Below are 23,180 nucleotides of genomic sequence, written 5' to 3' on the forward strand. Positions count from 1 at the left end.
AAACTTAGAATTTTCTATCTAGTGGAACTCCAAAATTTGAATAAGTAAGAAAGATATTCTCAGATTTATAGACCTTGGGGAAGCATACTGCAAAAAGACAGAATGACTCCTTTGATGAAATGCTCACACAAGAAGAGGACAGAATCCAAGGGCTCCTTCAAGAGGTCTGAGAAGTAGAGACATCAGAGGGGTTTTTATGCTGATTTTTAATCTTATGAATGTGGGTATTTTCCCTGCCTGTGTGTCTATGCACCAGTACATGCAAATGCAACAACCACAGAGGCCGGAAGAGGGAGGGTGCTGGGTCATTTAGAAGTGAAATTAAAGATGGTTGTGAGCTGACATGGGGGTGCTGGGACTTGAACCAGGGTCCTCTGGACAAGCAGCCAGTGCTCTGACTCACTGAGCCAATCCCTCTAGACCAATCAGATTTTTTATAAAGACTAAGTGTCTTTTGAAGTAAAAAGAGAGCCCAGGCAAACAAAAGACAAACTGCACATCCCCACAGCTAGAGCCCAGGATCTAACCAAACCCCCGGAGCTGAGGTCGGGACCCTGTGTGGGAGCCACACAACCGAAGGGGGGAGCGGATGATGATTGTCAGCAGTAAAGGTTTCTAAACATGCTGTGACCAAAGGGCAATTTAAAACCAAACACGTAAAGAATGTGAGGCATGGACTGGTCCTGCTCATCTGTGCTGCGTGCCTCGGCTCTGAACACACCACCCACAGACTATGCGCTACACATGCCATCATGCCACACAACGCCCATGAACACTGTCTGAAAGACTGTGTCTCAGATTGAGACTCATATAGGATGAATTGCAGTGGTTTTTTTTTTTTAACTGTATATACAAAGTTTTCTGCTATGGATGCAAAGACTTTCAATATTTTCCCTCATGTCATTTCTCAGTATGTATCAAATCAGCATATTTGGACCAACAAACACATGCATCTCATTAGCATGTAAATTTGTCTTCTTCTTTAATAAATAATAACATTATGCTATTAAGCAAGACTTATTTTTAATAATTTCTATCTCATGTGCATACTGTTTGTATGTCTGCATGAGGGCCTCAAGCCCTGGAGCCAGAGTTACTGACAGGTGTGAGCTGCCATGTGGGTGCTGGGAATTGAACTTGGGTCCTCTAGAAGAGCAGCCAGCACTCAACCACTGAGACATCTCTTCAGCCACCACAAAGAAGTATTATTACTTAACTTACTTATTTATTTATTTATTTTTTTGTGACAGGGTTTCTCTGTGTAGCCCTGGCTGTCCTGGACTCACTTTGTAGACCAGGCTGGCCTCGAACTCAGAGTGATCCACTTGTCTCTGCCTCCCCGAGTGCTGGGATTACAGGTGTGCGCCACCACGCCGAGCTAAAAACTCATTTTAAAATAACGTTTTTTCATGATTTAATGTCAGTGAGTGTACATTGTACACCTATCGTACTTCATATAAGTACGTGCATGAGTTTGAATAAAAATGTCTTAGGTGGAAAGGGGTCTGCAGTGGATGAAGTTTAAGAAGTCCTGACATACACAGTAGTGCCAGCAGGAGGGGTGCAGTGAAGTGGAGGAACCAAAGAGGCACAAGAGACTATTGAAGTACTTGTGCTAATGAGAAACTACTCTAAATGATTTCTACAAGTTATCAATAGAGACTTTTGATTTCATAAGGGTAGTTGCATGCCAGGTTATGACCTTTCGACAAAACCTTATCAAGCTGTGGAAAGCTGAAAAGGAGCAACCAGAAGGGATGGGAACGGGGGAATATGAAACAAGGCGCTGATAAATACAAACCTGGCCATAATACAAATGGAATTGAGTGACATCATCGCTTAAAAAAACAGCAACACTGGGCTGGAGAGATGGCTCTGAGATTAAAAAGCACTTGCTGCTTTTGCACAGAACCCAGGTTCTATTCCCAGCAAGCACAGGGGCTCACAACATCTGTAACTGCACGACTAGAAGACACAGCGTCCTCTGCTGGCCTCTGGGGGATTGCATGCATGTGGCACACATACATATATCCAGGTAAACACTCATATAGGTTAAAAAAAAAACTAAAAAAACAAAACAAAACAAAACAAAAAACTTTACAAACCCCTAGAAACATTCACATGGATTAAAAAAATGAGATCTAAAAATATTAAGAAGATCTAGCTAAACTTAAAAACATACTGAAAATAAAGAAATTGAGAAGATAGTCTAGAAAAATAAGCTGAGTTTTGCAGTGCATGTGCCTGTGTGCACATAAGAAAGTGTGTGTGTGTGTGTGTGTGTGTGTGTGTGTGTGTGTGTGTGTGTGTGTGTGTGTGTTGTAAAGGAAGTCTACATTGGCTTCAAACTTGTAATCCTCCTGCCTCAGCCTCTCAAATACTAGATTACGGTCATGTGCCATAGTAGCTAGGCAGCAATCTTAGTATGCAGTAAGATAGAAATCAATGCAAAATATCATGGGGGACAAGAAAAGACATATTAAGCCAGTAAGTGAGAAAATGGGCAAGTGGAGAAAGCCATTAAGCACACATAGCAACCAACAACACAGTTAAAAAATATAGAGACCGCAGCTCGCAGAACACCGTGAAGAGACATACAGATCAACAGTTGGACCTTGGACCTAGTTCACAGAGCACTGATAGACTGGGAAAAGGTATTCTCTGTCTGTCTGTCTCTGTCTGTCTCTGTCTGTCTTTGTCTATCTGTCTGTCTCTGTCTCTGTCTCTCTGCCTCTCTCTGTCTCTCTGTCTCTCTCTGTCTCTGTCTCTCCCTCTCTCTCTTTCATTCTAGACAGGACCTTACCTAGCTGAGGCTAGCCTTGAACTCGAAATGTAGTTGCAGGTGACTTGAACTTCTTGATCCTCCTGCCTCTACCTTCTTGTGCTGCATTACAGCCCTGTGCCACTATGTTTGTTTTATACCGTGCTCGGGTCAGACTCCGGGGCTTTGTGAACACTAGGTAAGCACTCTGCCAATTGAACTATATCCACAGCAGGCATTTTTAACATCTGGAATCAACAGAGGTTGAGACCCAGAATATACTAAGAAGATCTGCAAATCTGTAAGAAACAAACAAACAAACAAACAAACAAACACCCTTAGACATTCCAACTGCTAAAATGGCAAGAGGGGACAATGTGCAAAAGAGGAAACTAAAAGATTAAAGGCCTTATCAAGAGACGTTCACACCCGTTAGTCATCACTGCTGAGTAAATAGATCTCGGTTGGACTGGTGAAAGTCAGGGGCCTGGGAAACCCCGACTGTAGATGAGAACATGGCCACCGGCAGTGTCCCTCTCTGGTGGTGGAAGCACAGCCATGGTTGGACTGTGTCACATTAAATATATGCCAAATGCGAGCCAGATATTTCTGACTCTGGTGCTCATCCCGGAGAGACACTGACACAGGTGCAGGCAAGGCGTGGAGACTGTTTTCTGTATTTCTAGTGGCATGAGCTGGGGACCCTTTCTGGTAAAGGCATATGACTAACTCACCCTGGTTTGCCTAGGCTCTCCCTGCTTTAGCACTAAAAGTGTGCTTTTCTAGAATCTTCTCCATCCCAGACAGACCAGAATGGTTGGTCACCTTGTGTTTGGCTATGTCCCAAGCAGCACTGTGCAACACAGATGGAACTTAGAAACAGTATATAATGAAAAATAGAAAAGAAAATATTTAACACATTGTCATTTAAGTAAACAAACATATGCTTACAGCAGTCCAAGCCTTGCAAGAACGTATAGGGCGTTTGTTGACTATACTAGAATGGTGGTGTGTGAGGGGAAGTTGGGGAAGAGGGAGAACACACACACGCATGTGTACACACATACCAAAAAGGTATGAATGAGGCCTTACAGGGGCCAATGAGATGATGTGCCAGAAACTGGAGCAAATCATATACTCAATAATGTGAGTCTGTACCTCAAAAGAAAAGTATACTTTGGGGAACCATCGTGTGTGTGTGTGTGTATGTGTGCGTGTGTGTGTGTGTATGTGTGCGTGTGTGTGTGTGTGTATGTGTGCGCGTGTGTGTCTTTTGATGTTTTTGCCCAGGAAGCTTCTGAGAACATAGGCAGGAGAGGTACCCCGATGTACTTAGAGAGGGTAAGCCCTGTGTAAGATGGCATCATTGAAGCCCTGGTGGCCTGGTTACTCCAGGAATACCATGAGATACTAGGGGAAAGACCCTGCTGGCAACCCCACAGACCCTTTTAGAGAGGTTTGGCCCAAGGTTTAGAACTCCCGAGGGTATTTCCTTTCCAGGGAGCAAAGGGGTTCAGATCTGGCAGTAGCCATTGCTCGGCTCTGTTTCTCACTGCATGGGCTTCTGCTAAATGGAAGCTTCCCACAAGCACCCACCACCTCCTCCCAGGGTTTATGGCCAGCATCCGCGCTCGAGGCTGGAGAGGGGTGCTTGACGGAAAGGCGAGAGGACAGGGACCAGATATCCTACCTCATCAAAGTCAGCCACATCCTCACAGCTCTCCAGGACCCGGGAGTAGAAGGACTGCCCTGTGGAGAGAGGATTTCTATAGTCAGACTTGTCTAGCGGATGAGCTGGGGACACACCTCATCCTGAGAGTGTCGGCACAGCATTTGACACCGGAGCTATGCGCCTCTTTCCAGAGTGAGGGGAGTCCTCACACAGAACTTCTTACCCAACCTTTCCGCTAACTCAATTTTATAAATGGGACCCTAAAACCTAGGAAGGCCCAGGCTAGTCAGGGTAGAAGAATGGACCTGGGGCTCTTTTCTCATCTCACCGTTTACCTGGGTGCTCCCTTGGTCTCCTTCTACAGCCCCCAGCCTTTGCCCCAGCGGAAGCCCAGCTGATAGGGTAGTGAGGCTGTGTACACTGGCCAGGCTTTGTGGAGTCTAGCCCCCTTCTGTGACCACAGCCACAGCCACCCCTGTGCTGGCCTTCTGGGGCAAGAATAGGGCCCAACTTCCCCTAAGTCTTAGGGCCAAAGGGGACTGTTCTGGGAGAATTTCCTTAGATGCCCTGTGTAGGCCCAGGTGACTCATGGGACAGCCCCTTGGGTGACCTGCTCCTTTGATACCCTTCATTTGGGCCCTCAAGCATCTTGGCCTCTACCGAGTGACAGCCAGCCAGAGCAGGCTGACCACTAAGTCTAGGCCAGACCGGCATGACACTGTGAAAGTCTGCAGTTAGCCAGGAGGACTCTGAGCATGCGGAAAGCCCTACCCCCCTTCTTTTTTTTTTTTTTTTTTTTTTTTTTTTTTTTTTTTTTTTGGTCAAGCAACACCACCACCTGCCTCTGCCTCCTGGTTAAAGTCGAGCGCCACCATTCCTAGCCTAATAAAATCCCTCTCTCATGGTTTCACTTTGTGGTGTTGATGATTTCCTCTGGCAGGTTGAGCTCGCTCAGTGCATCAGTGGCAGGTTACACCAAGGACTGTGACTGCTGGTACTGAAAGTGGCCAGCAACCAGTGCTGGTAACTCTGAGGGTAGCCAGCATCCAGGACTGGTAACTCTGAGGGTGGCTAGCAGTCTGGGAACCACAGCCCAGTGGAGAGCAAAGGGGAGCTTCTAGGAGTTGCTCTGATTACTGAAGCATCCCAGTAGCTGGTAGTTTGGTAGGTGGGTGGGTGGTGGGGTGGGTGGTGAGGGTGGGGGGTAGGAGGGGGTTTGGTTTACTAGGAACAGGGAGCTGCTGGTACAGAAGTTACAGAGCTGTGGGGACTCTAGGAAAGCTGTCACTTGGCCTGGACATGATTTCTGTCTGAATTGAGCAAAAGAATCTTCAGCTAGCTACTAACACAACCAGGCAGCTCTTAGGTGGTGGTTCTCCCAACACTTGGCCAATCATCTTTCTTTATTTAGCCCACTCTGCCTCCCTCCCCATCCTGCGCTCCCATCCCCTTGCAGAGAAGTCAGGCTTGGAGGCTTCTTCCCTGTGCTCTGTGCACAGACCCTCCCTTTCTGTTGGCACATGTAATAGAGGGTTTGCGATGGACATGGATGTCTCAGATCACCCTCCCGCCCCACCCTGACATCTACGCACTTCACTCGGGATGACTGTTAAGTGACGACTGGCTGAACAGACCTAGACAGTCTGGGCCAAGCTGCTGGAAGAATCAAATGAGTAGAGGGTGGGGCAGGTTGAGGGGCATGGGGTGGCAACGAGAGGAGGGGCCCACTGGTCCAAACGACTTCGAGAAATATTTGCTGGAACTCTTGATGTACAAGACCATGGGGTCTCTAGCTAAGAGAGTAGACAACACCCACACGATCCCACCCTCAGGGGACCGTTAAGGTGAAGCCCCGGGGTTGGGACAGACCCCAGTCAATGCCATATAAAACCTGCCCAAGATACAAGTGTGCGTGACGTATAGAAACGATACAGTCAAGGGAGGGTGCATACTGTTCAGAATGGGATGGGCCCCACCAGAAGGGTTGTAATTTGTAGCAGGCAGAAACCAAGCAGGCGAAGTTAAAATTATTATACAATTAACTTCCTATTCAAGAAAAAGTAGCATTATGATAGGGCCCTGTTTCTTAAGCAAAAACAACCCCTCAGTTATATATACACATATTTTGTACATCTACATGGAAAGACCACAACCACTAAACAGACATCTCTGTGCAGCAAGGAGTAGACACGGCAGGCACATACACGCTTCATGTTTTTATTGTATGTTATATATATTATATATGGACTTTTAAACTGTTTAGGTTTTTTTGGTTGTTGCTCTCTTGTTTTAAATCCTCACCAATTTAAGCCAGCGGTCTATCTTATGAAAGGCTTTCCCCAACTTGAATTCAATCCTGTCTGGGAGTTAGTACAGATTGCCACTAGTGGCCATGGCTGGGTGGCCGGATGATTTGGTACTCGGGAAATCTACTGTTCCCTCCCCTCCCAGATGATCTGAAGACCCTGCTTGGTTAGCCCCGGGCTGAGGAAGGCTGGGGTGAGCTCCTCTGGCCCCCCGCCATGTCAGCCTTGGCCAAGCTTGTTTCCATTAAGAACAGACTCTGGTTTTCTGGCCTCTGGCCTCATCTGTTGTTTTTCAAACAGTGTGACAATGTAGTCCAGCCTGGCTTTGAACTCTCAACTGTCCTCCAGGTGTGAGCCGCCATCCCCTGCTGGCTCAGCCATTCTCTTCTGTTTAATAAGAGATGTTCAAGGCCAGAATGGCTTTTATGACACAGAAGATAGAGCTGGCTGCTGATCAGGAAGCCAGAGGTTCGGTGTAGAATTCACAGAAACAAGGAAGTGGGTGTGTATTTATGATGTGATTGTGTGTGTGTGTGTGTGTGTGTGTGTGTGTGTGTGTGTGTGTGTGTGGCACAGGGACATGTAGAAATGGTTGCCTGCTGCATCTGAGATAATGGCTGCAATGCAATAACGCAGAGAAGTCATATGCACAGAAAGTGGATGGGAAACACACGAGACAGGAGAGAGTCTTCAGCACTAGCCAGGGATAATCTAAAGCAAAGTGGGGGGAAAAATCGAAAAGAAAAAGCTCCACCATGCATTTGAGGGCGGCCAGCAGAGGAGTGGGAGGCATGAGCAATGGCATCTGAGCTTTGTGCCTCTGTTAATTTTCCCCTCCGGCGACACACGCCATATAACTGGAGAACCAGGTGAGCACAGTTGTGAGTTGGTCTTCCCCAAGGACCCACTGCTCTGAATAATCAAAGGCCTTTTCATCCTGTCAGGTCTTAATGAGCTCCAGATACAGCCAGGAATGAAAAGCCGGGAACTCAGCCCTGGGAGGGCAGGTGAGGTCTGTGAGGTGCGGCTGGGTTTGTGTGTGTGCGGAAAGTGCTCCTCTGTTGTTGCTCACAGCCCTTTGGAGGGGCCATAAAATACAGTGAAATTAGTCACTGTGGAGTGTACACGTCACAGCTCAGCTCCACCTGGAGATGCACTAAAAACCTCACTGTCTTGGGCCCTTGGGTGAAGCTGTGAGGGAGCTGCACTCTCTCTCCCTCCACGTACTTGTAATATATTCATACAGATATAAATAAATATTTGCTTAAACAAATCATGCAGAAACCGTGGAAAGGAAACAGAACACACTGACACACTTTGGAAGATTGGGAGGATTAGCAATTCCTGGCCCTCCGCCAGCCACTCCGGGTTATCGCTGGGGACTGGGCACAAGTTCATTTCCACTTTGCCCACTGCCAGTCTTAGATATTGACATCTCAGCTTCATTTTAAATGGCCCCAGACAAAACCATTAAAAATCCTAATACCCAATCCCCTTTCTTGCCACAAGGAAGATTGATAATAAAGCTTGAAAGAAAATCGCCTCTTCCGAGAGTGGAGAGGGGTCAGGTGAGAAGGAGGTTGAATGGAAAATTAAACAGAAGTCTCCTTCCCTTCTATGGCTGAGCTGCTTAATTTGAAATGAATCCCCTATCACCACTGCTGCCGCCACCGTCGCCGCCACCACCACCACCACCACTACCATCACCACCACCATCACCACCACCACCACCACCACCATCACCACCACCACCACCACCACCACCACCATCACCACCACCACCACCACCATCACCACCACCACCACCATCACCACCACCACCACTACTACCACCACCACCACCATCACCACCACCACCACCATCACCACCACCACCACCACCACCACCATCACCACCACCACCACCACCACCACCACCACCATCACCACCACCACCACCACCACCATCACCATCACCACCACCATCACCACCACCACCATCACCACCACCATCACCACCACAACCACTACTACCACCACCACCACCATCACCACCACCACCATCATCATCACCACCACCACCACCACCATCATCACCACCACCACCATCGCTACCACCACTACCACCACTACCACCACCACCACCCCCTCCCCCACCCTGTCAGTGCAGAGCTGAGCTTGTCCCATAGGTACCATGTGATATTTCCACCATGACTTGGAGGGGTCAGGATCTTAATAGAATGAATCTTTGTGCCATTTCCAAACACCCCACCCCGTAGCCTCCTATACGCAGGTGAGCCGAGTGCTTGTATTATGTGCATGGTGACAGACGTCTTGGCTTCTCGTGGGAGGTGATTACACAGTGCAGAACATGCCACCTGCTCAGACTAAGTCCTCTTTTCCAGTTGGCCCTGCTACAGACAGACCTTTGAGACAAGGCAGGCACCGAGGGCTTCATTTCCACAGGCGGCAAGACGTCTTTCCCTCCCCGGCCTGGGTGAGCCCTGCCATTCAGCCCTCACAGAGGGAAGTTGAACGAGATAATTAGGATCTGGAATCTGGATGCTGCCTTTAAGAGCTTATTACAAGCCACAGGGAGAGATGTGTCAGCCTCAGAGAGCCTTTTATATAAGGTAGAATTAGACTGCCGGCATGAAGTGAGAACACAGAAGAGGAGGGAATGAGTCTTTGCCTAGCAGGTCAAAGCAGGAGTTAGCCAGGCGTGAATACAAATAACAGAAGGGTAACAGATTCTGGATCTCCAGAGGGCTTGGGCAGTGAGCCGGGAATTCCAGGAGAGAATGTATGCAAATTTTCAAAGAAAGTGGAGCCTGGAGTGGCAAGCTGAATCCTGATGGTGAGGTGAGAAATGACAGGTCTGTTCTCAGAAAGTAGCCATTGAGGGACAGCTTAAGTAGGGTGCAGGTTAGGGGTTCAAAGTCACCCTTGGCTACTGTCCTGGTTTGATTCTTTAATACTGTGGAAGACAAACATTGACTAAAAGCAACACAGAGAGGAAGGGTTTTGTTTGGAGTACAGACTGCAGTCCGTGAGGGAAGCCAGAACGGAGCAGAGGCCACGGAGGAATACGCTTGCTGGTTGCTCTTCGTGCCTCACAGAGCTTGCTTTCTTATACAGCCCAGGACTATCTGACCATCCACAGTGGGGTGGACACCCCTCCCCTCCCCCCCCCACCTCCACCCTGCATCAATAATTAAGAGGATGGTGTTTAAAAGAGTGTGTGCACAGATTTTATTACTAAGCAGAAAAGAACCTCCATTCCATGGAACAGCCCTGTCTCTGCTTTAGGCCTTTAAGTTATGTGCTAAATATGAAACTTGTCTCCTCTACTATGAATCACATTTACAGGGTAATTTTAGCAACATATAATTAGAAACAATTTTTCACTCACCTGTAATATTATTCAAGTTTTAGGTATTTTAAGTGTGATTATGGCTCTTTTTAACTAGGTAAAATTTACATTCACAGATCTTAAGGGTATATTTTAATGAGTCTTAATAAATGCATATACTTGTTTAATTACCACACAGTCAAGATACAGAACATTTTCAGTCCTTCAAAATATTCCCCAGACCCCTCCCCAGTCAATTTCTATCTGCCGCTGTCAGCAGCTAACCCCTGCTCCACTTTCTATCATCAAAGATTATCTCTATCCAGTTTTAATTTTGTAAAGTTTATTTTTCATTTCACTTTGTGTGTGAGTATTTGGCCCTCTGTATGTATGTGCACCACACGCATGCCCGATGCCCATGGGGGTCAAAGAATGACACCCCTGAGGAACCGGAGTTATAGACAGCTGTGAGGCACCATGTGGGTGCTGGGAACCAAACCCAAGTCCTCTGCAAGAGCATCAAGTGCTCTTAACCACAGAGCCGTCTCTCTCCTGCCCCAGTTTTCCCCCACCTTGGACATCGTTTATGTGGTATCTGATAGAAGGTGCCTTGTGTACATGTGTGTGTGCCGGTATGCATGTTCATGTGTGAGCAAATGCATGTGTGCCTGTGTACGTGTGGTCAGAAGACATCCTTGGCAGTTGTTCCTCAAGTGTCATTCACCATCCTTCTTGAGACAGGGCCTCTCATTAGCCGGAAACTAGACAAGTAGGTGCCACTGACCTCTGGGCCCCGAGCCCCTCCTGCCTCACCTCCCAGTACTGGAGTTGTAAGAACAGGCCACCATGCCTGCTGGTTCTAGGGCTTAAGCCAAGTCCTTGTGTTTACAAGGTAAGCGCTTTACCAACTGAGCCGTTCCTCCAGCCCCCAGATGTGTCTGGCTTCTCTTAGTCAATGTTTTTCTGACTCAGTCATATTGTCACACACATCAGTGAGGCTGCTCTCAGTGTCTGAGGGATCATGGAGCCAATTCCCTATGGATAATCTAAATCTGTGGGTGCTAGAGTCCCTTGTAAACCTTGTAGCACTTGCATTTAACCCACACACATCTTCCCATGTGCTTTAAACCACTGCTAGCCTACATATAACACACATAGACATTTATTTTCAACCCTCACTTATAGAGCTCATCCATTGGTGGGCCAATGTGTTCATTTTTCACTGTCAAGTAATATTCCATTGTATGGATATACCTCAACGTGTTGAGCTGTTCTGCTGGTAGACCTTTCGGTTGTTTCTGTTATTGTGCTATTGTGCTAGGTAGTTGTTTTTGTTTGTTTGTTTTATCAACTTAAGTTGTCAAACTAGAGTTACCTCAAATGAAGAATTACCGCCATCAGATTGGCTTGTGGGGATGTCTGTGGGGCAGCATTTTCTTGATTAATGATTGTTGTGGGTATTGCCACCTCTGAGAAGGTGGTTTTGGTGTGTAATAGGAAGCACACTGAGCAAGCCATGAGGAGCGAGCCAGTAAGCAGGGTTCCTGCCGTGCCTTCCATCACTGAGGACTGCAGTCTATAAGCCAAGCAAGTCCTTTTCTTCACATGCTGACCTTGGTCAGTGTTTTATCACAGCAAGCACAGAAGGGGAACTGGGACAGTTAATATGAGTAAATCTGATGTGATTTTTTTTAAAAAAAACCAAATTCTTTGTACACATGTAATTCCACTTTTCTTGAGGACATGTCTAACAGCAGGGCTGCAGGCACAATCGATGGCAATCTGCGTGAGATTACCAGGAACTGCCAAGGAGTTTTCTAAAGCGATGGCTCTATTTCACAAACCCATCAGCAATGTAAGAAAAACCCAGCTAGTTCACATTCCATAAATATTTGGTGAGTGCGAGACTTACTTTTCTAGTTACTGTAGTGCCTGTGGGAAAGTGTCTCTTGTAACTTTGAGGTTCATAGCTTTAATGATGCTTATCACACTTTTTGGTTTTTGGGTCTTAGTCTATGAGACATCTGCTTAAGTCTTTGGTGTACTTTAGTTTGTCCATTTGTTTTTCTGTTATTGATTTTCACTACTGTACATATTGTGATACTGTATGTGCCTTGTCTTCTCATATTCTTAAATGTATCTTGTAATGAATAGAAACTTTCAGTTTTTTGTTTTTGTTCATTTTTTGTTTTTGTTTTTGTTTTGTTTTGTTTTTGAGACATGGTCTCTCTGTGTAGCCTTGGCTGTCCTAGACTCGCTTTGTAGACCAGGCTGGCCTCAAACTCACAGTGATCCGCCTGCCTCTGCCTCCTGAGTGCTGGGATTAAAGGCATGCGACATGACACTCGGCAAAATTTTTAATCTTTAGAAAATCCAATTTATTTGTTTTGGGAGGTTTGTATTTTACAATGTGTGGTTTTTGGGTTTTTTTTTTTTAAGAATTTTTTTGTGCAATCAAAGAATATAACAAATGCATTTTAAATTTTCTTCTAGAAGCTTACAGTGTTCTGTTGTTTAGATTTATTTTAAGCTTTATTTTAACTTTAATATGTATGTGTGTGCTATGTGCACATGCATGTGTACATGTTGCACGCCTGTGTGCAGGTGCAGAGGCCAAAGGAGACCACAGTATGCCCGCCTCTATCACCCTCTATGTTATCCCTTCACGCAGGGTACTTCAATGAACGTAGAGTTCATGGGCTTTGCTGGTTTGTTTTTCACTAGATGGACAGCCAGCAGGCTCCAACAACCTTCCTGTCTCTGCTCCTCTCTGTCCTGGCTTTATAGCTGTTTGAGAGGCCACACCTAACCTTGTTACACAGTGCAGGGATCTGCACCCTGGTTCTCATGTGCATCGCAAACACTCTCAGGTTCTGAGCCATCTCTCCAGTCCCTCTGGCCCACTTTTTTTTTTTTTTTTTTTGAAACAAGGCCTCTCCATGGAGCCTTGGCTGTTGCAGAACTCGCTATGTAGATCTGTCTGGCCTCAAGCTCACCACACCCGACTCTCCAGCCCCTTTTTACGCTTAGGATTAGTAACCATCTTCAATGGATTGATGTAGCGCATTTGTGGAATGACATAGGAGCCTAAAGTTTATTTTTCCCTGTGTAGGTATCCAACTCTTTGAAATACTCACTACCCTGACTTCAAACTGATCGCCTGTATTCCCACGAGATCCACATCTGGAAACTGTAGTCCACCCAACTGCTTGTTATCTATTCTTGGGCTAGTGCCACCTTGACTCGGTTCTTGTGACTTTGCTTTTAATCAAATAGTGAGACTCCCAAATGTCTGTTTTCAAGGTTTTTTGGGTCATTCCACATCATCCACATGCCCACACATTTAAAAAATAGTTTCCGGGTGTCTACAAAACAGCCGGTCGTAGCTTCTGTTGGCTCACTCCATAGGCAGAGCAGTTTATGGAGTGCTGGCACCTTTACTATTATGAACTTTTCTCCCACTGACTAATAATATTTTCTCTGCTCTTTCATTTCTCTGAGTGTTTTGTTTTATTTTTCATGTCAAGGTCTTTGACAAAACTTCTTTCTGAATATTTTATATTTTATGCAATTATAAATGTAATTATTCAGAAACTCTGTCTCAAAAAACCAAAAAAAAAAAAAATGTAATTATTTTTTAATGTCTTCATTTCAGCTGGCTATTTCTACAGAAACATTTGTACATGTCAATCCTATGCCCTAAAAAGTTGCTAAATTCCACTCATTGTAATAGTTTTCATGTAGGTTCCTTGGGATTTTCCACACATGCCAGTAAAAGGTTTTCTGTGAAAAAGGAAATTTCACTTCTTTCTTTCTGACCTGTGTGAGTTTTGTTTTTTCTTGTCGTATTGCACTGGCTAGAATGCCACTTACAATGAACGGCATGGTAATGGAAGTCAGCTTTGCCCATGCCCGTGATGCTCAGGGTTTGTGGAGTAAGCGTGATGTTGGCTGGATAGTTTTCTGGGGTAGTCCTTTACCTGACTGAAGACGTGTCTCCATTCCTACTTTGCCCCTCTTCCAGCATACTGTGAGTGAATGTTGAATTCTGTCTAATAATTTTTGGGAAACCTTAAGCTTTTCTAATTTATTCTGCTTAAGTAGTGAAATGCTTTGATTTTATAAAATTTTAAAGAGACCTTTGCTTTCTAGAATAAAACCAATTTGTCATGACGCCCTCTATCCTTATATATCACTGCTCTGTTGGCTGATATTTTGTTAAGTTATTTTCTTTTATCTGTGCATTTGAGAGCCATCGGACACACACATGTGAGTATGCAATGTACATGTGCATCTGTGTGGGAGCGAATGTATGTGTGTATGTGTGTGTGTGTGTCTGTATGTGTGCATGCATGTGTCTGTGTGTGCACATCTGTGTGTGTGTGTCTGTACGTGTGTATGCATGTCTGTGTGTGCACATCTGTGTGTGTGTGTATGCATGTGTGTGTGTCTGTATGTGTGCATGCATGTGTCTGTGTGTGCACATCTGTGTGTGTGTCTGTGTATGCATGTGTGTGTATGTGTATATGCATATCTGTGTGTGCACATCTGTGTGTGTGTGTAAATGTGTGTGTGTGTATGTGTGTGTGTGTGTGTAGGCCAGAGGCTCTCCACTTGGTTTAAGGATCCAGGGTCTGTTCCTGAACCTGAGCTTGCCGACCCCATTCAGCTAGACAGTTTCCCTGGTGCTTCCTTGTCCCCTGCTCTCCCCCTCCCCACCCCTAACCCTCCTCCCCGCCCAGTGCTAAGTGGTTGTTTGGCTTTTATGGGCATGCTGGGGATCTGAACCACAGTCTTCACACTTGTGTGATGCACATTTTACCCATGGAGCCCCTCTTCCAGCACCTCTTTCTGCCTTTGAGCTTGTTGGGACGAGGCAAGGGTGAAACCCAGAAGGAGCTGTGTGCAACCCAGGCAAGGGCTCCGGCACTGAACTATAGCCCAGCCACCAACAGTTTGCAATTTTTCATTTGTGCTCTTCTTTGGCCAGAGGTTAAAAAGAAGGCTATTATGTAATTCTCAAATATTTCAGGCTTCGAAAGATATCAAAATGCTATTGACCTCATAATGAACCTCCATATGGCCAAAGAACATACTTTTTGTGGGTGTATCCAACCTGAGGCCTGTGTGCCACCTGTAGTTCCACGGTAGCTGTGAATACAGCTCAGCACATTTGTAGATGACAATGTCCTGTGTTCAAAAGCTTAGGCCTCCTGGTGAGTGTATAGGGCATCAGTCTTTGCAAGTCTTTTCTTAATCATTAGCGTGTATGTCTGACATGTGTTTGTGGTTACACATGGTGCACACATGGAGGTCAGAGGACAGCATCATGGAGCTGACATTCTCCTTCTACCTCTGTGTCCACTCTGTGGATCGAACTCAGGTTTCCAGGCTTGCTGAGCCACCTTGCAGGCCCGGATGTCAGCCTTTGGCAATGCAGTGACACTTGAATCCCTCAGCACATTGCCTGTCACAATGATGATACCATAGGTATTTAAGACAAATGTGCGTTCTTCGGTTTGGAGGCATAAATCCCAGAAAACCCCGTTAGGGTGACATTGGTGTAGGCATGTGTCAGATCTTCCATCTCCCTAATGATTTTCTTGTCTGCTTGTTGGTAATTTTCTTTGGAAGCAACCTATCATTTGCTTATAGCGAGGGCTCTTCATTTTCTTATTGACAGATGATGGTACAGAAGGACAAAGAAATTCAACTCAAAATAAGTCGGCCTCCAAAAAGCATCCTCCTCAAGCTCCTTAACGCGTGTCCTCTCTGAAAGCCAACTGCTCGCAGAGCCGGGCTTGGACACTGCAGAGTCCCTGAGCCTCTGGTTTCCAGCTAAGCAAAGGCCCCTCTGCCACTGCTCTCCATTTCCGGTTACTCTTCCTCAAATATCATTTGACCACCATTTCCCCTTCCTCACCCTGCTAACACCCAGCAAGCCAGCCTTGGGCAGGGTCCATCTGAGAGGCGGCATAACACAAGGATCTTAAGCCATATTTGAGCTTATTGAGCCCTGTTTCCCTGACTCAGCTCAAACCGTCTCCCGGGTGCTGACATCACTGGTTCCCACTTTTCAGACAGGATCTTGGAGGCAGAGAAGGAGGAAGTGTTGCCTTGGATCCCGGGACAGGGCCAGCAGATGCTGGGAATGAGGTTCTCCCAAAACAGGGACAGGTGGAGGAGGGTTGTGACCCTAGCAATCCACAAGCTTTGCAGAGAACTCACTCTGTGCTAGGTGCCGGGAATATAATGAGGCATGATGGGAAAATGACTGCTTTTACATCCTCAAGCGGAGTAAAAATCTTGTTATAAGCACAATGCTGATTTTATCCTTAACTTTTACATTAAAGGAAGAAGAATCAGGGGCTGAGAGATGGCTCAGTGGTTAAGATCACCGGCTGTGTTTCCAGAAGAGCTGGGTTCGATTCCCAACACCCACATGGTGGCTCACAACCATCTGTACTATACCTCCAGCTCTGCTGCATCTGAAACCCTCTTCGGGCCTCAGCAGGTGCCAGGTACACAGATGGTGCACAGAGTTACACAAAAGCAAAACACCCATACACATACAAGAATTTAAAATAATAATAATAATAATTCAAATGGAAGCAGTTAGCGGGTTGAGAGTCTCACAGGATACCCTGCTGAAGGAGACCCTTCTAGAACTGTGAAGCATGGGTCCATGTGAGAACTGCGTGTCCATGCTGGCAATGTGACTATCTTTCCCTGTGTGATTGGGTTGGTGCGCCAACCTGCTATAGTGAGGCTGCTGGCTCCCCGAGATGGGTGACTAAACATTCAACTAGGGCTGAGCTGCCTGAGAACGGACCATCTTTCGAGGATGTGCTGGCTGGTCTGCGTCGACTTGACACACACTAATTATCTGGGTAGTGGTGGGGGAACCTCTACTGAGAAAACACCTCTATAAGATCTGGCTATCAGGCATTTTCTTAATTAGTGATCAAAGGGAGAGGGCCCAGCCCACAGTGAGTGGTGCCACCCCTGAGCTGATGGCCCTGGGTTCTATAAGAAAGCAAGCCAGGGGAAGCAAGCCAGGAAGCAGCCCCCTTCCATGACCTCTGCATCAGCTCCTGCCTCTGGGTTCCTGCCCTGCTGGAGTTCCTGTCCTGACTTCCTTTGGTGATGAACATCAACGTGGAAGTGTAAGCCAAATAAACCCTTTCCTTCCCAACTTGCGTTTTGATCATGGTGTCTCATTGCAGCAATAGAAACCCTGACTAAGACATAGGGAATCCAGGGTATCTGTTTTTCTCTATGTGGTAGGGAGTGGTATACCTTCTTGAAGTGAAGAGTGGGTTTTAGGGACACCCTGAACACACTAAAAGAGTCAGGAAAGCATCGTAGTCTCTTCGGGTGGGATCCTCACCTGCCCTCAGCAACAGCGATTGCTCTTGCTGACTGACCAGCTGCTGCTGGAAGTGGCCAAGGCTCCCTCTGGACCTGAGGGTGCCCAAACACATGCTGATAGTGCCCGAACTTGGGCCAGCATTTAGTCAGGAGACCAGAGGAGAACCACCCAAAACAGAAAAGCTGTCTCAAGTATCATTTTTACCTCCTGTTATTTTCCCACCCTCACCCAGGAATCCGCAGCAGAATTCTGGCAGGGTCATCCAAGAGACAAGGACAGGAACAATCTTAGTCCTATTGGAGCCTGTTGACCTTTGCTTCTCAAAGTCCAAATTCCTGGGCCCACAAGCCATACCTGCCCTCTAACCAGAGGCATCTTGTCCTACCCTCTCAATCACCCTGTCTCTGAGCTGCCCCTCCTCTGAATGCCAGGCCACCCTTTCATTCTACCCACAGCCCTAACTGCACCCTGCTCCCACGCCCACCCCCACCCCCTACCCCCGGGCTTTCTCTCTGTAGTCTGGAACCAAATGGAATGTTCTTTCCTGAACCAGGTCTTAGCTTCCTGTGCTCCCACTCCACCCCAAACATACTTCAGTGTGCTACCAAGACCTACCAAGACCCACTGTGCCCTACACTCCATCGATCTTTTGGTCCTTTTCCATTTCTGCACGTAGGTGTATATTTTGCGCATGTGCGGGCACACGTGTGTGTTTGCTTGTGGAGGCCCGAGGCTGTCAGGATTCATCCGGTATCACTTGCTCACTTTATTCACTGAGACAGTCTTTCAGTGAAGCCCAGAGCTCACCTACGTGGCTACTCCCCCTGTCTAGCTTGCTCTGGGGAACCCTGTCTTTGCTGTCCCAGGGCCGAACTGCAGGCAAGCCACTGTGCCCACCTTGTATGTACACAGGTTCTGGAGCTCCAAACTCTCCTTCTCACAATTGTGTGGCAAGCACTTTAACCATTCAGCTATCTCCCCAGCCCCGAACTAGTCTATTCTGTAGGCTTGTCCCTGCTAAGTTTCTCTGACCCGCACTCAGGGGCAGCTCCCTAGCAGCATACCCGTCCACCTTCTCACTGATGTCCCTCCCAGACCCCACCCACTTTGAATCCCTGTTGCCTGTAGCCTGCAGAGTGGCTGGTTTGATGTTCCCCCTTGGCCCTGTCCTGCCTCCTGGTTCCAGTGCACTTCCCTGGCCCTGGCCATGCTGTGCTTTGGCACCTGGACCTCCCTTCCTATAGCCCTCTCCACATTCACAGTGATGGTGCCGGGAGGTGGGGATGGGTGGGTGGGTGGGCGGGTGGGGTCTGCCCTTCCCTTCCAGGGCCTTCCTGCTGTCCCCCCAGGGTCTAGAGCAGCACTTGGCAAGTGGATGGTTCTCAGAAACCGTTTGCAAATGAATAAAAGAATGCGTGACTGGATCATTAACTACAGATTCACAAGACATATTAGAATGAAGCTCTTAGTGAGCTGGAAAACAATTTACAACATCGAGGAGACAAAGGAAATTGATGTGGACTGAGTACTTGGCGATACTAAGGAACTGCTCATTTTAAAGAAACGGTAAAATATATGGGGTTTAAAAAAATAATGTTTTTTTCCCCAGCATAATTGGCTGGAGGGGACTAGAAGTGGGATCATGAACAAGACTGGCCATGAGCTGAGGAAGTTGAAACCGGACGGGATTATTCTCCCTCTTCTACTATGTATTTGAAGCTTTTTATTATAACTTTTTTCTGACCGAGGAGTGGGTGTCGGTAGGAGAAAGGTAGCTTTTTCATTGCCAGTGAAGATGGACATGATAAGCAAGCCTCCGCGCTCTGGGATCATCTGCAAGTCGGCTCTGCCTTCCTACAGTCCCAGCAGCGTCACTGTCTTTGTAGCAGAGGACGATTTTACAGTCATTTTCATAGCATGAAAACACCTTCTCCTATCAAAGCCGGAAGGCCTAGGGAATGTTCTGGGTGCAGTATCTGCTCCCTGCCAGGTCTGTGTCTGCTAGAGCTTACTCAGGGGAAGAGGGAGAGAAGGAGGGGGAAGAGAAAGAGGGGGACGGGGAGGGGGAAGAGGGGGAGGAAGAGGAGGAGGAAGAGGAGGAGGAGGAAAAGGACCTCTCAGCACTCAGGGGTTCTGACGAGAGGGTGCATTGGAGAAGTAGGGGCATGCTGCAGATGCATTCATTGTGTCCACGCCAAAAACACAGAGCTGTTCCCATACCTGCCATGGGATGCAGCTGCCGTCCCTGGGGAGCCCCTCTGTCTGCTGGCTTCAGAAAGAACACCCGCCCCAATCTCCAAGAGCAAAGGTGCCAGGATGGGCTAGGCAGCCAGGGAAATATTGAGGATGGCAGCCTTGGAAAGTCAGCCTCCCATACTGGGGCAGCAAAAAAAAAAAAAAAAAAAAAAAAAATTACAGAAAGAAGTCCTATTCAGAGAGAGACAGAGACAGAGAGACAGACAGAGACACTCAGACAAACTGGAATAAATCTTGTCCCCAGGGTACAGTCACCACCTCCATTCCCCTACCTCCAGCCACTGGGCTGGCTTCTGCTCCCTCAGCTGGAGCTGTTCCTCTCTTCCCCCATATCTACTTATACAGAGATGCCATTCAAGAGCCAGGCACCTGGGAGCTGTTTTCCCAGCCAGTCTTGCCTCCCCTTACAGGAAGCACTCCCTGATTTCTGGGGCTCTGAATGATATGGTTACTCCCAATATTTGCTAAAGGATGAGGTCAGCCTTTCTCCGGGACCCTGAAGGTTCTCTGAGCTACAGGCCGATAGAAGGGAGGTAAGCCAGCGCTCTGGGCTCCTGAGTCCTCTTTTCATGTTGGTGCTCCCTGTAGCATAAAGTTCTGGTGACATTCACAGTTGAGCCGAGCCAAGGAGTGGCAGGGTCACCGTGTAAGAGTTTAAAGCCATTAAACAGTGGAAAGTGTGGCATGTGGTACTGCATGTTTGTGACCCTGTGATCCTCACCTACACAGTGAGTTCAAGGCTAGCCTGGGCTACAAGAGATCCTGACTGAAAGCAGTTGTTGCTTATGGAGGGCATTTAGCAGTTCACCTGAGATCTGTTCTCTGCCTTGAGGGGCCTCAGGAGGTAGGGTGGCTCACAGAGTGTAACCTGTGCCCACAGCAGAACTATGGCAGAGCTACAGGGGGGTGCACAGGGTGTGGTAGGGAAGGGGAGAACTTCCTGGAGGAGGTGGCACACGAGCTGGGCCTTGACGTGTGCACAAGATGGACATTTGTAAGGCAGAGCATGGGGATCATTCTATGACAGAGAAGTATGCAGACTCAGGCAGGAAACCCTTGATATCTTGGGACCAGACACTGGGGTGTAAGGAGGGGTGTAGAGATGAACCCTCTTGGGAAGCGTTTCACAGAGAACCCCCACACTGGCAAGCAGTCCAGGCGAACACATCAAAGTCTGGAAAATTATCAACCTTGTGTTTTGGCAAGAAGTCTGGGGGCGGGGGGTACAGAGACGGCAGCCTACCACTGGAATCCTGTAGCAAGGGAATCACAAGGACTGAGCACAAGGCAGAAAGGTAGACAGCCAGACAGCCAGCCAGACAGCCAGCCAGCTCCTACCCTGTGTTCCTTGGCTCTGGAGCATACTTGAGTTGAAGTAAGAACAGAAAAACCAGAAATCAGCAAGCATCCACCCCGTGATCTGCCCCTGAAACGCCTACATGTGGAGGCCCCAGTGAAAGGTGTGTGTGTGTGTGTGTGTGTGTGTGTGTGTGTGTGTGTGTGTGTGTGTGTGCATATGTGCATAGCTCTATCCCATTTGCTGCTGGGCAATGCAGGGTAGAGTCCATGCCTCCTTGTTTCCCTGCAACTCCTCAGGGCAGGACTTTTTTCTCCTTCACCCTTAGGTCCCATGTCAGCCCCTCACCCCATCTGCCACCTGCTTTATTTGCAAAGTTTGGGGAGCCGGGAGACCACTAAACCCTTTAACTGCTCCATTTTCTCATCTCCCCTCAGTATAGTATGGCATGGGCATCGGTTGCGGATGTCAAGAGAGAATGTGCTGCTGATCAGTTCCCCAAAAACAGCAGTGTTGGCTGGGGTTTGGGGGGTGCCCGTAGTTGCCAGCTGCTGTACCCCTGGTGAGTGTCCTTTCTGGAAATCTGACTGTACTTTCCACATTCCTGCTGCTCACCCCATGACCTCTTGCTCCAGGAGCTCTTCCTCTGACAGTGAGGAGGGCCTGGGCTACACACAGCCTAATTCCTGGGTGTTTGGCCTTGCAGAGCAAAGGAAGAGGTGGACAGGAGGCTGAGGCAGGAAGAGTGTATGCGCAAGGCCTGCCTAAGCTATGGTTCAAGGATAGAAAAAGAAGGGGGCACACATGAGGTTCAGCAGCAGGGGGCTTATCTGGCATGTGGGAGGCCCAGGTTCAACTCCCCAACACACACCCTCCCCCAACCCCAATGCAAAGAAAGAAAGAAAAATATGAGTCTCTGATGGGCAGGGTGTCCACTCCTTGTGGGCCCTGGAGGAGATAAAGAGATTACAGTACTGAGTAGCCAGGATGTAGACCTGACAATCAGGCCACTGTCCCTATCCCGCCACTAATTCCCTGAAAAATCTCGCTGGACCCTGGCTCCCCTTCCTGTGAAGGACACTGGCCCTGCTCAGTCTGGTCTGTCCTGTCACAACTGAAGCCAGGAAGCAACTTAAGGCTAAGAAGCCAAGCTCCGTGCTTTGTGTGGCACCTAAGGATGTTCTTGTCTTTCTAAAGCCAGTCTAAGCCAGCAGGTGGCACACGGAGAGCTAGGGTACTGCAGGGAAAGCAGCTGCAAAGCAGTAGGTGGCCCAGCCCACTCTCTGGTCCTTTCTACCTGCCTTCCTCCTGCTAGGAGACATAGCTAGACCGTCCAACTACTCTGTGAGCAGCAGGCTGCAGGTGGAGAGCCCAGGGCCCCGTGTGGGTGATACAAGTGCCTAGAGTGATGCACCATGTCTCAGATCTCCCTCCTGGCAGACCTGTAGGGACAGCATGCATCCCTGTGACGCCTTGGTCAACAGCTGCGGAGACACCCCTGGACCAGAGGGTTTTACTATAGCTAGGCAGGTTGACCTGTGTTTTGCAGAGGACGGTGGGCACAAACAGAGATAAGTCTGACCCGTCTTTCCCTTGGGGCCTGCCAGGTACCCCGGACAAAGCCCAGCTTTGGTTCCTTGGCTCTTTGGGGCCAAGCTTCTGCATTCTCTGAGCCCTGGCTCACGTAGCCTCAGTCTCTCTCTCTCCGCCAGCTCTGCTCCCAGCCTTGGGGCACACTGTTCCCTTTACCTCTCATGTCACCAGTCTCTTTACTTGTTCCCTCAGCCAGCAGGTGAGCACCGCCTCCTCCTGGGAGCTTTCTCTGACTGCTAGCTCCCAGCCTTGGTTAGGGTCCTCATGTCCCCTATCTCTCTGCATCACACATTTGTCCTGCCTGTCTGCTAACTGCTTCCCTGCCTTGCCAGACATAGCTCTTTAGCCCAGGGCCTGCCAGTTGCTCACCTTCATATTTCTAGCCCCTAGAGTGGATACGTAGTAGGTCATAATACATGAGCTGCAGGAGGCTAGGAGTCGTCCACAGAGGAGAGGTTGGAGTAGTGTCCCTGCCTAGGAACGCAGTAGGGCTAAGAAAAGCCAACACGATCCTTGTTACGCTGGAGGGCAGAGTGCCACTGGCTGCCATGGTTTCTGCCAGCCACTCTGGTCTTTTTAGGCATAGATTCCT

At 47.9% G+C, this 23,180-nt stretch overlaps 1 protein-coding gene across 1 annotated transcript in view; it reads right to left on the reverse strand.

Annotated features, from left to right (window-relative positions):
- Otof (otoferlin) overlaps nt 1–23,180 on the reverse strand; it is a 95,615-nt gene that overhangs the window by 71,954 nt on the left and 481 nt on the right. Inside the window, exon 2 of the mRNA XM_051172105.1 lies at nt 4,452–4,510. Within this exon, the coding sequence (XP_051028062.1) occupies nt 4,452–4,510 (59 nt within the window). The remainder of the gene's footprint in view (nt 1–4,451; nt 4,511–23,180) is intronic.

Source organism: Acomys russatus, chromosome 1 (genome assembly GCF_903995435.1).
Source record: "Acomys russatus chromosome 1, mAcoRus1.1, whole genome shotgun sequence".
NCBI lineage: Eukaryota > Metazoa > Chordata > Mammalia > Rodentia > Muridae > Acomys > Acomys russatus.